This window comes from Vulpes lagopus, chromosome 2 (genome assembly GCF_018345385.1).
Source record: "Vulpes lagopus strain Blue_001 chromosome 2, ASM1834538v1, whole genome shotgun sequence".
Taxonomy (NCBI): domain Eukaryota; kingdom Metazoa; phylum Chordata; class Mammalia; order Carnivora; family Canidae; genus Vulpes; species Vulpes lagopus.
The window spans coordinates 166,041,811-166,057,662 of NC_054825.1; the positions used below are offsets into that span (position 1 = coordinate 166,041,811).

General features: G+C 54.2%; 1 protein-coding gene across 5 annotated transcripts in view; it reads right to left on the reverse strand.

The window, feature by feature from the left end:
• HIF3A (hypoxia inducible factor 3 subunit alpha) overlaps window positions 1–15,649 on the reverse strand; it is a 29,797-nt gene extending 14,148 nt beyond the window's left edge. Inside the window, exons 1-9 of one of the 5 annotated variants that reach the window (XM_041746289.1) lie at window positions 15,600–15,649; window positions 10,466–10,656; window positions 9,106–9,251; window positions 7,363–7,447; window positions 6,959–7,071; window positions 6,600–6,808; window positions 4,553–4,659; window positions 4,194–4,341; window positions 670–788 (exon numbers count right to left, since the gene is read on the reverse strand). In XM_041746289.1, the coding sequence (XP_041602223.1) occupies window positions 670–788; window positions 4,194–4,341; window positions 4,553–4,659; window positions 6,600–6,808; window positions 6,959–7,071; window positions 7,363–7,447; window positions 9,106–9,251; window positions 10,466–10,656; window positions 15,600–15,625 (1,144 nt within the window). In that variant the 5' untranslated portion in view covers window positions 15,626–15,649. Of the gene's footprint in view, window positions 1–669; window positions 789–4,193; window positions 4,342–4,552; window positions 4,660–6,599; window positions 6,809–6,958; window positions 7,072–7,362; window positions 7,448–9,105; window positions 9,252–10,465; window positions 11,068–11,784; window positions 11,880–14,225; window positions 14,314–15,599 lie in introns of those variants that run through there. The other 4 variants (XM_041746290.1, XM_041746292.1, XM_041746293.1 and 1 more) reach the window with 4 other exon arrangements.
• Between the last annotated feature and the right edge of the window lie 203 nt (window positions 15,650–15,852).

The following is a 15,852-nucleotide window of genomic DNA, read 5'->3' on the forward strand; positions in this document are numbered from 1 at the left end:
ATGACTGACCCTATTTTCCAGTGACACAGAACAGCCATCAGCCACTCAGCTCTGGGGGGCTTGCATGTTAGGAGAAAAGACTGGCCCAGGGCCCTCAAGGAGGTTCTAAGGTCCCTGGAGGGGAGTTCTGAGCCAGAAAAGGAAAGGATATCAGTGACCCCATACCACACCCAGGAGCACTGGCTGCCAGTGACAGCTTGGAGAAGGTGATTGGCCTTGAAGAACCAACAGGAAGAGAAGCTGGTCCAGGATTGGGGAGTCACCGAGAAAGGAGCCAGACTTGGGAGGGTCAAGATTCCTGGATGCCAAGGAGCAGCGAGGTGGGAGCAGGGAACCAACCAGCTGAAGTGTGGGGGCCATGGGGAGCCATAGCAGGATTCAGAGCAGAGGAGCCACAAGACTGAAAGAATCATCCCAAGGACACAGGAGAAGAGGAAGGATAGCAGAGAAAAGAGCATTCTGGGCAGAGGAAACTGCCAGTGCATAGGTCCTGAGGCATAAGAGTCTAGCATGTTCCAAGAGGGCTAACTAAGGAATCTGGTGCCGCTCAGAGAGTGAGAAGAGGAAGGAGACAGGAGTCCGGTCACACAGGGCCTGGTGAGCCCTTTATTAAGGCATCTGGGCTTTTCTGGAGCCACAACCCCTCCCGGTCCCGGCCCTGCCCCATACCAAGGCTGTCCCCGGGATTAGGGGTGTCCTTCTGAGAGGGGGTGCCCCGCTGAGAGTGTCTGCGAGAGTGTCGCTCCGTTTGCTCCAGGGACAGCACCACTCCGGTCTCTTCCACCCGGCTGGGGTACAGGGCAAAAAGGGGAGTGGAAGTCAGGGAGCATCCTCGGCCCCCAGCCCAGGCAGCCCCTTCAGATGACGTCCTGTCATAGGAGGCGATCTCGTTCAGGGGCAGAAGGGCATTGTGCAGAAAATAATGTGCCACATTTACTTGTTGCCTTTAAGGATTTAATTTTTGTTGAATGCTTTTTATGATAATAGCTTTTAAAATAAAATTATGTGTGTCTTCCCAAGCTCTCTCTGTGGAAGGAGACAGAAAAAAAAAGAGTTGGCATTTAGCACAGCCTGGGTAGAGAGGGGAGACGGGTGGGGGCGGGGGTGACAAGGGACAGAGAAGGGGAGAATAAAAAGGCATAAGAACAAAATATTCTCTTTATATTTGCTTATAAACATATTCTTAGAAATGACTGATTAAGTATATATATTTAACATTCTTACATTACCAAATATGAAGAATTCAGAGGGATATATTTTAATGAATAAGATTTTATTTATGAAGTTTCTATTCATAGACATTTTTCATATTCAAGGGAATGGATTTATAAATATATCCTTCTTATGTCCCCCGCGCCTCCCTTCCCCCCAGTCTCTAGCTGCTCAGACAACCCAAATGTTCGCTAAGGGAACTGGCTTTTGGAGAATTGGTCTGGGGGCTGAAGACCAGACCCTTGTTTGCATCTCATTTGCATAACAATATGCGGGAGGGCCTGTGGGTGGTCCTCCCACCTGCTCTTTGAGAAGCTACAACCCCTTCCCCACCTTCACCAAATCCCTTCTGGGCTGGACACATCCCAATTTAGGCTGGACCAAAGCCACCCCATCCCCTTTGAAAAACACAAGCACGCACATGTCACACATGTACACACGCATGGTACACAGGAGAACAGCAATGCTCATATACCCCCAAGTGTATACACAGACAGATATGGATGCATAATCCATGCTCTCCACGCTCACACATGTGCATATTCAGCACATGAAGTTCACTCATTCGTTCATTCCATAAACATTTCCTAGACAACTAGTACAGCCTGATGGCTAAGAGCAATGGCTCTGCAGGCAGTGGCCTGGGTTCAAATCCCTACCATGCCACTTTTGAGCTGTGTGACCTTGAGCATGCGGCTGAACCTCTCTGTGCCTCATTTTCCTTCCCTGTAAAGAGGCAATATAATAATACCTCCTCCCCAAGTTGTTATGAGGCCTAAGTGGGCAAATGCACATCAAATGCATAGAACTATGCCTGACACATGGTGAGCTCTATGTAAGTATTTGCAATTTTTGTTTATTGAACAACTACTAGGTGCCAGGCGCTGTTCTGGGTGCTGAAGATTCAGCAATGCCCGTGTAAATGAGTTTTTTTCCTTATAAAGCAATTGCTCACTGCAATGGACGGAGGCTCAGGTGTGGAAGAGGAGGGGTTCTTATATATAGAGTATTACCACCTGACACACAGATAGCCATGCAACTGCACACCACACAACAAGTACACAGAACAAGGGCAATTAACACCATATACTCCTTATTTCACTATCATTAAGTAAACTCCTATTCTTTCCTCACCCATTTCTGCCAGGCCTGCTCTTTGCTTTGAGTAAAGAAGACTGAAATCACATGGCCCGGCCATAGAAAAACAAATCCTCACAATGAATGAAAGGCATTTCCAGAAGGGGGGGTGGGGATAGGCCCCCTCTCATTTGTAGTGACAATGGCAATGGGAGGCCTCTTGACACCTCTACAAGCTATTCAAAGACTCTGATTCGGAAAGGTGTTAAAATGAGAACCCCTAGATGATCAGTCTTGTTTTCTTGTGCAATACAAAGACTCATATGGATATTCCTGTTACTTGGTTTTTTTTTTTTTTTTTTTTTTTTTTTAAGTAAATTCCATGCCCAACATGGAGCCCAATGCAGGGCTTGAACTCAGGACCGCAAAATGGAGAGCTGAGCTGAGATGAAGAGCTGGATGCTTAACCAACTGAGCCACGCAGACGCCTCTACCCATTTCTGTTTTCTAATAGAATCTGTCCTCGATCAGGGGTGCCTGGGTGGCTCAGTGGTTGAGCATCTGCCTTCAGCCCAGGTCATGATCCTGGGGCCCTGGAATTGAGTACTGCATTGGGCTTCCCGCAAGGAGCCTGCTTCTCCCTCTGCCTGTGCCTCAGCCTCTCTCTGTGTGTCTCTCGTGAATAAATAAGTAAAATCTTAAACAAAGAAAGAATCTGTCCTTGATCAAAAAGACGTAAGAAAATTCCTAAGGCTTTAGAAATTGATACCATGTCCTGGAAGTTAATTTGCAAAGAAAAGCTGTAATTTTGTCTTCTGTGGTAATTTGCTGCCCTCGCCACAATGTTGTCATGGTGAAAACTTCTAATATGCTTAATGCAGTGGAGGAGAGCCTGTGATTTACCAGTGCACATCCATTAGAATGGTTAAAATTAAAAGAAGACAAAAACAGACAATACAAAATGCTGGCAGCCATGCAGAGGAACGGGAACCCTTGCAGGGCTGGTGGGAATGCAAAATGGTGCCGCCTTTTTGTAAAATGACCTGGTGGTTTCTTGTGAAGTTAAATATACACTGACCATATGACCCATCCACTCCATGCCTAGGTGTTTACCCAAGGGAAATGAAAACATGATCTCACAAAATCTTCTATGAGAATGTTTACAGTAGCTTTTTTCGTAATCACCCGAAATAGGAACCAGCCCAAATGTCCTCCAACTGGTAAATGGTAAACAAACTCTGGTCTGTTCATATTCATACCATAGAACACCACTCAGCATTAAAAAGAAGCGTCTCATACACACAACAGAGATATGTTTTAAATATATTATGCTAAGTGAAAGATGCCAGACTCAAAATGCTCCATACTGTAGGATTCCATGAACCTGACATTCTGGAAAAGGCAAAAGCCTAGGGTCAGAGAACAGCTCTTGGTGGCCAGGGGATGGGGGGTGGGGTGGGATTCACTATGACAGAATGTTTTTGGGTGATTCTCTATACCTTGATTGTAGAAGCAATTCACAATCCCACATCTTTGTCAAAACTCAGAGAGCTGTATACCAAAAAGTGAATTCATTATATGTAAATTACACTTTAATTTTTTAAAAAGCCCCCACGATTCTGCTGTATTTCTTCTTTTTTCTGCTGTATTTCTCACTTTAAATTGAATATAGAGTCCTTTTCCATTTCAGTGAACAGTGCACACATGTGCATGGGTGTGCGCACACCCATGCATGTATGTGTACATGCAGACACATCTGTGTGCATTTAGTCACACATGCTCTGCATACGTGCACATGTGAACACTCCCTCTCAGAGTTGGATGCACAACACATGCACGCTGTATGCACACACACCTATCCACACACACACAGATCAGACCCACACACGCCCCCTCACACTTACCTGATCAAGAAGTGGACGCAGACGATACTCTCAGAATGGGGACCCCGGCCCCCTGACACCACTGTGGCCTGAGTCTGGGTCCACAGATAGCCACCACTCCGGGCCAGGAAGCGATACTGCCCCGTTACTGCCTGGCCCTTGCTCAGCACTGGGGAAGGGGACGGGGAGGGGTCAGGGCCCCAGAAGGGACAAATGGGGCAAGAAGGTGCTGGGGGCAGGGACTTGGGTATGGGGACCAGGAAAGAGAAGGTTCCTTGGGGTGTGGGGAGCAGGGAGCCGGGATCGGGTTTGGGGGGAAGGCTCTCTGGAGCATGGGGAGCTGGGGGGCTGGTTTCAGAGTGCCAGGAAGTCTCACGTACGGGTGTGGATGCTCTGGCCAACGGCGTCCGAGTCCAGAGCGTGAATGTACTCATAGGCAGAGCAGCCAATCAGGTCATCAGGGCTGTAGCCAGCGACCTCTGCGATCCTGGGGTGGGTGCAGTGGGGCCTGGTCAGTTCAACTGGCTGAGGTGGAGGGTGGGGCTAGGGAACATGGGGATGAAGCTGCCAGGACAGAGACAGACGGGGTTGTAACAGAGAGAAAGGGAGAGTAAGAAATAGAAAAGGGTAATTATGATAGGCTGAATTAATGGTCCCCAGAGAGGTCTGCCTCCTAATGCTGGGGACCTGTGACTACTGCAACCTCCCAGGGCAAATGAGACCATGGGTGGCTGATTAAGTGAAAGATCTTGAGATGCGGAGCTTCATCTAGATGAGCCAGGTGGGCCCAGTGTGGCGACGGGCCCTCACAAGAGGGATACAGAGAACAGGACAGGTGCTGATGGAGGCGGAGGGCAGGGCCTTGTGTTTTGAAGATAGAGAAAGGGGTTCCAAACCAAGGAATGTAGGAAAATTCTAGAAGATTTTAAGGCAAGGAACCTTCAGAAGGAATGAGGCTCTTGGCTTTAGCTCCATAAACTCATTTCAGGGGCGCCGCACCTGGATGGCTCAGTCCACTAAGCATCTGCCTTCAGTTCAGATCATGATCCCAGGGTCCTGAGATCAAGCCCCACATCAGGCTCCCTCTCAGCAGGAAGCCTGCTTCCCCCTCTGCCTTCACTGCTCCCCCTGCTTGTGCTCTCTGGCTCTCTCTCAAATAAATAAGTAAAATCTTAAAAAAAAAAAAAATCTAACTCATTTCAGGCTTCTGACCTCCAGAGGTCTGTGATGTTTTGAGCCACTTGGCTTATGGTGATTGCTACAGCCGCATGGCAGGAGAGGAATGGGGGTGGTGGGGATGGGAAGAGTAAAGAAGGGAAGAGAGAAAAGAAGCGGGGAAGAGAAAGGACTAAAGAAAACCACAAAATGAAAGATTGGAAAAAATGAATAAAATAGAAAGTAATAATGATGATAATGATTAAAAATATTCTCTCATATTCTCTTGGCTGGCTTAGTTGGTGGAGCATGCTTCATGGAGACTCTTGATCTCAGGGTCACAAGTTAAAGCCCCACTTAATGAAAAAAAGATTTTTTTAAAAAAACACACTTTTAGGGGTGCCTGAGTGGCTCAGTGGTTGAACATCTGCCTTTGCCTCAGGTCGTGATCCCGGGGTCCTGGGATCAAGTCCTGCATCAGACTCGCTGCATGGAGCCTGCTTCTCCCTCTGCCTGTGTCTCAGCCTCTCTCTCTCTGTCTCTCATGAATAAATAAAATCTTACAACACACACACACACACACACACACACACACACACACACATCTATAGCGCTCTGCACTGGGCAACCCACTGAGTGCTCAGAACAGCTGCTCTAAGGAGATTCTGGTCTCTCACTCCACTGGAGAGACTGGGAGAGCACAGCACAGAGAGGTGCCGGCGTGTAGCGAAGGGTACACAGCCAGGCTTTAAACCCGAGCCCGACAACGGAGCCCAGACTTGCCATTCCCAAGCGACTCCAGGACGGAGGGAAGGAAGGAAGATGCAGGAACAGGAAGAGCCAATGGGAGAGAGGGGAAGAGGGAAGAAAAGGAGAGGAAGGAAAGGCTGGGGGGGTGGGTTAGGGCAGTGTGCTGAGTGCTGCCTTCCGTGTTGGGCACTGCGCTAACTGCTTCAAATGCACGGATTCATTTAGGGAAGGCGACAGAGGGACAGAGAGAGAGAGAGTAAGGAAGACTCAAAGAGCACAGGGAGAGAACACAAGGTAAAAAGACCCACAGAGAATTCAAGGACAGACAGCCACACAGAGACAGAGAGAGATAGCATTAGAGAGAGACAGAAGTGGATCAGATGGAGAACCAGGGGAGGGGGTGGGGAGGCAGGAAAAGGACCAGCGAGTGACAGGGGCAGAAAGGAAGAGGAGGAGCTGGGCCAGTGGAGGTTGGGGGGGGGGGGGGAGGGGGGGTGGATGGGCCATGGGACTCCTGCCCACCTCTCATCACAGTAGGTGAACTTCATGTCCAGGCTGTGGCGGCTGAGGAAGGCCCCCCGGCCTAGTGGGGGCTCCAAGCTGCCCGGGTGGGGGATGGCTTCACAGATGAGCACCAAGCATTGCAAAGGAGGCTCCAAGTTGGGGCTCCCCGCTGGGGAAGCCTGTGCAGGGGGCTTGTAGACCCTCATGTGTCCAGAGCAGTGCAGCACCTAGTTTGGGCGGGGACAAGGCGGTAATTCACGTGGGCCCAGGGCTCCCAACAGGGCTGGGAGGTATGTCTCTGTGGGACCTCCCCTGCCTTCCCCCCAGAAGCTGAGAAGGAGAAACCCCTGACCCACCCCAGGCCAGGCCCTGCACACCTTCCAGGTGGCTGCCTTGAGGTTGAGGGTGCGCCCACGGTTGGTGAGAGTACTCTTCATGCGCAGGGAGAAGCAGCGCTCGGTGGGGACCTCCGGCTTCTTTTTGGATAGGCCTGGGGTGGGGGGCCACAGGGATGGGGATGAGCAGGTCACCAGGTGGCTCTGGACAGGGCCCAATTCCCTCCAAAATCCTGCTTACTAAAATCTCCCCGGCCTCAAAGGTGGCAGCCTCCAGCAAGGGCCGCCAGGAGTAGGGAATCCTCCCTCAGATACCCCAGGGCAGGGCTGTGTCCCCCTCTTCCCATCTCCCTCAGTCCAGGCTTCCAGAGGAGGAGGGGATGTGCTGAGGGACGGGTGGAGCCTTGGCACCTATGACCAGGGTCAGAGGCCTCGGAGGAACTCACTCTGCCGCGGAGTCAGCGCGTCCTGGAGCTCCTCTTGGTCGCAGGGATGGATGAAATCAAAGATACTGTGTCCAATGAGCTCAAGCTGCCAGGGAGGAGGGGGGGAGGATATAGGGGGTGTCTAAGAGGAAGAGCGCTTTTACCAGGGCCTCTGACCCGCCCCCTCCTACCCATCCTCACCATCCATGCCCAAATTCATGAGCCTGGATTACTTCACTAGTTCATTCATTCATTCACTTGTCTTCATTCATTCACTCACACACTCACTGAGCAACCATCTCTTCGGCACCTGCTATAGCCAGGCCCTCTTCTAGATGGTAGGCAAAGCTGTGCCACACAGGCAAAATCCCTGCTTCTCAGAGCTTATTGGCTAGCGGGGCAGATGGTCCATAAGGAAACAAATAAAACAAAACAACACAGATATAAAACAATATGGTAAGGAAATGAAGAAAACTAGTGTAAGGCCATGAAATGAGGGGATGCTATCTTAGAGGCCATGGTCAGAGTCCGTGTCTTGAGGTGATATTTACACGAACTGCTGAACCAAGCCAGGTGGTCATGTGGCTCTCTGCAGTGTTCTGGAAAGAGGGAATAGCAAGTGCAAAGGCCCTGAGGTGAGACCCCATTCAAATCCCACCCGTTTGGCAAGCCAAAGATTCAACCTGTTGTTTCAATTTAGAAAATGAGCCTGGTGCTGGCAGGAGGGGATTCACACGGAAGGGGGCCCACACAGCTCACAGTCCAGTGGCGGTGCTGACTAGGGGAAGAAGGCTCGCTCTCCTCTGACAGCACCTCCTGTAGCTGGATTCAAATCCTGGCTCTGCCACTTCCTAGCTTTGGGGCCTTGGGACATTCACCTCTCTGAACCCCAGAGCTCAAGCTAATGGAGGAATTGGTGCCAGGAATGGGATAAGAAGGCAGGAGAAAGGAACAGATGCTAACTATGGAGCCCATTTGTGTGACATAGGAAAAAGAAGGATAACTCTCCTGTGCGGCATGCCGTATGGATTAGCTGAGCTCAGCTCTCCACCTGTGTCTCCTGCCTTCCCATCCCCAGGCCTCTGGGGATTCTTCTTCTCCCACCCAGGGCCCCACACCCCTCCCTGTGAATGGACCCTCAAGCCTCTAGTCTCTTCCCTCCAACTCTACCTCTGTGTGCACCACAAGGGAGCTCTCCAAATCCTAAATCCGATTCTACCTCTCTCGCAGTCTCTCCCCTGCTGAATATCCTTCCATGGCTCCCCAGTGCCCTGGCAATAAACCTGATTTGGCCCTAAGGCATCTAGCTCTGTTGACTTCTCTAAACTTTTTTCTCTCTCCTTTCCCACTGCACTTAGCACATAGCCAGGACACACCTTTTTCTTTACCTCAAATTCTCTATTTTATCTTACCTCTGGGTCTTTGCATATTCTGTTCCCTCCACCATGAACACTGCCAGTCTTTGCTGTTCCCATCCATTCCCCATACCTTCTGACTGGCTAAAGGCCTTCAGGTTTCAGCTCAGATGTCTTCTTTCCCAGGAAGCCCTTGGTTCCCCACTGAGGCTGGCTCAGGTAACCCTCTTTCCCCAAGGGGCCCCCTAGGCTGCCCCCTCCCAGCCCTGGCCGTTCTGAATCTTCCTGTGTGATGACACATCTGTCTCCCCTCTGTGCTGTGAGCCACAGGGCTCAGGCAGTCTCCGTCGCCTCTGTAACCCAGCATCCCCTGCACAGGGCCAGGCACAAAGCTGGCAGCTCCTCTCACCTGACTGAGGCCCAGGTGTTTGCTGACATTCTCCGACAGGTAAGCCATGTCTCCCTCGGCAGTGAGCACCATGACGAAGCCCTCCAGGGCCTTCAGGTAGCAGGCATCCAGAGCTTCGCCCCCTGCTCCCACCTGGTTCCACTCCCCTGGTGTCCAGGCCACGGTGGATGGGGTGTCTCTAGTCAGCCATGGATCCACCCTGGCTAGCCTCCCTCTGCCTTCCCTCACTTAGTAGAACTTATAGATGCCCCCAGGTGTGCAAGAACATATGCCAGTGGCTTGGGAATTCCAAGGAAGGCAGGGCCACCATAGATTATAATCGTAAGGGGACAGGGCTTCTCTGGGGCACAGAAGTCTAAAGAGGTGGGGGTCTCCCAGGAGAATAGAATTCAAAGGGGGTGGCCTCCTTGGATGGAGGGCAGACTTCTAAGAGGATGGGATTCCCAGGGGTCAAAATTTAAGGGGCCAGGGGCTAGAAGGAGTCAGAATTCTAAGGGGGGGGCAAGCCTCCCAGGGGTTCAGAATTTCAGAATTTTGGGGGCAGCACCTTGTAGATGGGCAAAATTCTAAGGAAGCAGGGACTCCCAGATGACAGAATAGTAAAGGGGCAGAGCCTCCCAGAGAAGGAAAATTCTATGGGGCAGGGAAGTCTCATGGGCAGAACCTGCCAGAAGATGGCTCCACATCCCTCATAAATAAAATCTTTTTCAGGGTCCTGGAGATTCTACAGTGTGTGTGTGTGTGTGTGTGTGTGTGTGTGTGTGTAAAACCCCCCTGCAGGATAGATTTCCAACGGTGTGGGAATTCACGAGGATGGCTACTCAGGGGAGGGGCGATGGACCCAGGGAGCTTGGGAGGGGACTCTCTTAAGTAGTCATTAAAAGTTGGGCAGTGGGACCCCCGGGTGGCTCAGCGATTGAGCGTCTGCCTTTGGCTCAGGTCGTGCTCCGGAGCCCTGGGATCGAGTCCCGCATCGGGCTCCCGGCGGGGACCCTGCTTCTCCCTCTGCCTATATCTCTGCCTCTCTCTGTGTGTCTCTCATAAATAAATAGAATTAAAAAAAAAAAAAAAAGTTGGGCAGCTAAGCCTCCCAGGGATATTTATTGCAAGAAGGTCTCTCTCCCTGGGGACCAAACCCTGAGGGTTGAAGCGCTAAGGGAGCTAGCCCGCCTCCTCCTAGTCCTTAGAAGTCTAACTCGAAAGAGGTGGGGCTTCCCCAGGGGGCGGGGCCTCACCGCGAAAGCCGGCGGGGGGCGGGGCCTCGTCGGGCAGGCGGGCCCCCAGGGGAAGGGGCTCCGCCGGGAAGGCGTTAGGGGGCGGGGCCTTTCCAAGGTGGGACTTCCCGGGGGGCGGGGCTCACCTGCGGCGCAGAGGCGGTGCATGCGCAGGTAGCTGATGGTGAGGCGCATGATGGAGGCCTTGTCCAGGTGCGCGCTGACCCCGCGCGCGAAGGGCAGCGTGTGCGCCAGCTGGTACAGCACCTCGGTCTCCTGGCTGCGCCGGCTGCGAGCCGCATCCCGGGACTTCTCCTTGCGCAGCTCGGTGCTCGACCTGCGGGCGTCGGCAGCGTTCACCGGCGGCGCCCGCGGGACGGAAGGAGCTGCGTGGGACCTGCACGTGGGGCGCTGCCACATGGGGCCCGGGCTCGCGGACGGCAGGGCCGCCACCGCGCACGTCTCGCTGTGCGGCCCGGGCGAGTTCCCGGAGCTCTCTGGGCCCTGCTACGGTTATATTCTGGGGCAGCTCCTAGCCACGGATTTTATCTGTCCCCGGGCCTGCCCGGCTGCCCCCAGCGCCTCGCTCTCTGAGGCGTGCCGGGGCCGCTGTCCCCTCCCTGACTTATCTGCTGTTTGTTCCCCGGGCTTGGGACGCCAGGGGACCAGGAGGCCTCCTGCTGGGAGGGGGCTGGCCGAGCTGGCCCCAAGCCAGGAAAGGGAGGGAACATGAAGATGTCAGCAGCCTCCTGGCCCCCTGCTCTGCAGCCTCCCAGAACCCCCTCTCTCCTGCCCTTTCCCCTCCTCAGCTGAGCTGAATCCTCAGAATCTTAGAACACAGATCTCAAAGTCCAACCACCCACCAACAAGGGCCCTGCCAATGTGACACAGCGAACGAACCCCAGTGTTCTGTGGAGCCAACAGCTAACCATTCACCCCTGCCCTTGAATCTGCTTCAAATGCCTGACTTCTACGTGTGGGGTTGGGAGAAGGATGGGTACGGTTTTGTCAGAAATATCTGTCACTTATCCAGCTTTTTGCCATCAGTTCCCTGTGCCAAGTGGGTAACTTACATTAACCCCCTTAGAGCTCAGACAATCCCAGAGAGAAGGTAGTAACATTATCCTCATTGAACAGATGAGGAAACCAAGGCACAGAGAGGTTGCAGTGCTTGCCCCCTAAGGAGTGAAGTCAGATTTGAACAATTGTCTGCCTGAACTCTTCAGTTTTCTCTGTTCTGTGGTCCTGGGTGTATCTCCAGGCTAGTGCTTCTCACTGTCTTAAATGTCCAAGACCAAACAACATGGCTTTTTGATAAAAAAAAGAAAAAATTAGAGTACATTATATATAGTATAGTATGTGTTATCTTCTCCATGTTAATAATATTGATAAAACCATTAACAAGCAGTTATGATTTGCTGAGCAGCACATGCGTGTCTGGCACTAAGTACTCATTCAATCCCACCTTAAACTTCCATTTCACAAAAGGGACACGGAGGCTCTGAAAGGTAAAGTCCCTGGTCACAAAAAGTCACAAAGCTAGTAATTGGCAGAGCCGGGATCTGAACTCAGGGAGTGCGGTTCCAAAGCCTTCCATCTTCTTCTGATTCCTTCCTTGTGACCCACCCCGGAGAAGCAGAACTCTAGGAAGGGAGGCTGGCCCTTCCAAAAACCAGAGGCCACTCCTGGGCATGGTATCAACCTCGCTCGCACACAGCAGACCTGCAGCCCCACCCCCAGACATGACGGAGAGGGGAGGGGACTGTCCTGTCAGGCTGCAGAGGGGAAAAAACTCAGTGCAACCACTGGGAGGCACAGGAGGGGGCAGGCTGGGTGGAACAGTGGAGGGAGCCAGTGATCACCCCCATCCCCTCCTCCCTGGCTGGTGGGAGGCAGGGGCCCCCAGTCCTGCTCTGCCCAGAGGACATTCCGTCCTGTCCTGTTCTGTTCTGTTCCAGCCCTGTTTGTCTTCCTGCCCAGAGGGTGGGGGTGGGCGGGCCTCACTGAGCTGGGGGCCCAGACAGAGGGAAGAGGGAGTGAGAACGCGAATGGGGGTGGGGCCGGCCCCCCACCTCCCTGGGCAGCTGGGCTCTGTAATCCTCTCCGTGGCTTCTCCCTCCATAGAAAGAGCCAGCTGGTGGCTGCAGCAGGACCCTCCTTCCAGCTCCCAGCCTGATCTCTGGATACTCTTCTGGCAGGAAGTGTGGGCCTCTCACTGGCTTCAGAGACGCCTGGGTCTCTAGCCTTTCGTTCAACAGAGTAGGGACTAGTTCCTCTGGTTCAGGGTTCCAGTCTCACTCCACTACTTATTAGCTGTGTAACTTTGGGACAAATCACAGGGCTTCCCTGAACATAGCACCACAAACCCACAGGGTTGTTTTAAAGATTAAAATGAATTTATATACGTCAAGGACTTAGAACAGGGCCTGGCAGTTGATTAGTGCCACCGAGAAGGTTAAGCTTTTCATTATTCCTTCTTTGTCCACATCAGGAATGGAAGGCTCAGGAGTCTTTTGCTCCCTGGAGACCCCCATGGGCTTTGGTGGTGACCCTGTGGAGTGGTGTGGGTGCAATTACACACACGACTTTCGCACAAGTGCCTTGGAAGTAGACCAAACCATCATGACAGTAAGATTAATGATCACTTTGCTGTACTGAGCACTCAAGGAGCTAGAAACCGCCCCCGCCCCCCCACCACCACCTTCAATCCTCTCAATAGCCCTCCGCAGCAGGAAAAGTGATCTCCCTTTCCCAGGGTCTGAACCTGAGGCTCAGAGCAATGGGATCACTGGCCCAAGTAACCCAAGTGGGGCCCTCTACCCCAGAACCACCCCATGTTCCAACCACACCCCAGTCCGACTGACTGTGTATCTACTTCTGCCCAGAACACTGCTACCAAGCTTATTGCACACCTGTTGGGTATCCTGCCCTAAAGATCAGTTCCCTCACTGCTCCTCCTCTTGGGTAAGGAGAGGTATGACCCCCATCTTCTAGGATATGTTACCGGGGCTCAGAGAGGCAGTCACTGGCACAAGGCCACACATCCAGGAAGCAGATGAGCTGGGATCTGAACCTGACTTTGCAGTCAGTGCTCTTAACTGCCATGCCTGGGTGGCACGTCCACGCCAGGGGTCTCCACCCTGCCCCTCTTTGCCCGGTGGCCTCCATGCCTTCCCCTTGTCCCACCTCTGCTGCCTCCGGATTTCCCCAGCTGGCCAGTCTCCCCAGCTGGCCCCATGCCCAGCCCTGGTCCAGCCCCCTGGCACTCTGCCCAGCTTGGGACGTGCAGCTGGAACCCTGCCACCCTTCCTCTGTGTTCCAGCAGAGAACAGGGGGCGGGACCAGGGTCTGGAGGCCCCAGGGTGAGGCTTGGGAATGGGGGCTGGGGCGTGGTGCCCCCCATCCCCCAACTAAGAGAGGGAGAAGCCCACCTCTGAAGAACCTGCCACCCGAGAGCAAAGGCATAGATAAAGTAGGAAGACCCTGAGCCACACTCGGGGCTGCTCTTGGCCCTCTCTCTTCTGACACTGAGTTGGATATTGGGGGGGAGGGTGTCATTAAAAAAAGTGTAGGGGATCTAGGGGGCCTTAGGTTGTATCTGGGCATGGACCCCTCTTGGCACTGCAAGGCCAGAGGCAGGGTTTGGGTTTGAGAAAGGACTTGGGTGGGCTCAGTCAGGAGGAATCTCTCTGCCTCTGCCTCTGCTCATTCCCAAGGATATGGTAATCCAGTGGGGTGCCTGTACCCAAAGTCCCATCTTCTCTGGGAACCCTCTGATCTGGGGGGCACCCGGGGCCCTTACACCCATCAGAGACCTTCTAAGAACATCCCTGCCCCGGGGTGGGATGGCAATATGCCTGAGCTGGAAGAAAGGAAGGGGGTGAGGAGGTATGGGGGCCCACTCACCATCACCCAGGCCCCCTTTGGCCCAAGTGCCATCCTAGGGGTGCAGGAGGGGACGGAGCGTGGCTGGGATCCGGGTGCGAGTTATGAGTGGGTGGTGCGCAGCACTGGGATGACACCACAGGAAAGGGTTGGCCTTGGTGGGGAGGGGGGAGCGCCCCAGCTCAGCCAGGAGGGGCCCCCACCCAGCCAGGAGGGGGCGCTGGGAGGGGCCGGGCTGAGGCTGGCCCAGAAGGAATGGGATGGAGTTCCCTGCAGGCCAGGAGCCAGAGACTGGAATAGAACTGAAGGGGGGAACAGTGAGGCAGGGGCGGGGGGTGGGGGCTAAAAAACATGGTGTTGTGGACAGATCCAATCAGACCTGTGAAGCCAGGGAGGAGGGAAGGGGGTGAGGCTTACTGGATGCCTCAGATTGGACAAGGAAACCGAGGGCCTGCAGGATTTTCCGGGGCCCCACGAAAACATAGCCAGATAGACCCTCTGGCATCGGACCCAGAGCACTCAGCACATCTGCACCTGCTGGGAGGTGATCACAGAAACCTACCCTCTGGTCAGGAGGACCCAGCTGAACACTCTGGCAGGGGAGGTGCTCCCAGGAAGGCTTGCACTGAACCAGGCACAGCACCCTCCATGGGGGATTCCCCAAATAGGGCTTGGCTGGGGCGCTCCTGTCCCCAGTCCCCGGCCCTGAGTGGGGGTGGGGAGGGAGATAAGGGACTAGACTGTGGGAAGAGGGTCAGGCTGTTTCTCCGTTAATAAAAGAGGTGACTCCACCTTTCAAAAGGGTACAAAAAGGTCCCTGGGAACGGTCCCAGGTAGCTTCTGAAAGGGGACCCCCTCTGCTTATGTCTGGGGAACCCAAGGTTTGAGAGACTGTCGGAGAGCATCCAGTTATAGGGCATCTCTCTTCTCCCGAACTCAGCATCTGACTCCTCGTTCCAAGGGAGTCCCTGTATCTGGGAAGGCTTAGTTTGGGGGTATCCCATGAACCCTAGGATCCCAGGGGCCCGGGGGCAAGGAACAACCTCATTGCTGGGAATTCGGAGGCCAGTAGGTTCAGGATGTGGAAGGAGAATGCCGCCCGCTCCCGCAGAAGCCCGGGCACCCCCAATTCCGTGGGGACCCTGGAACCAGGAGGGAAAGCGAACCCGGAGCGGCAGGAAATTGGGGATCACCACCCTGAAGTCACTCCAGGCTAGAGGGGCGGGGCAATCCCCCTCCCCTGCAATCCGCAGGCTGGAGGGTGCGGCGGGGACGGGCCTCCAACCGCGCGTCCTGGGGCGTCCTCGACTGGACCCGCGCATCCCCCGCCCGGCTCAGGGGTCCCTGGAAGGAGAGCCCCCCGACTCCGAGCATTCCTGCCCCGAACCCCGGTACCTTGCGCGCTGGAGCCCCAGCGCCATGGCTCGCCGTCGCCGCTCCCGAGCCCTTCGAGGCCCCTAGCCCCCTCCCCTGCCCTGCGAGCCCCCTCCCCAGCCCCGCCCCCGCCGCGCCATTGGCTGCGCCGCGCCCGGCCCGCGGCTCCGGTTGGTCGGCGGGTGTGTCACTTCCGAGAAAGAGGCGGGACCAGAGGCGAGGACCTGGAGCTCCAGGGGTGGGGGGGCACCGCGGCGTCCACCGCCCCCCAGCC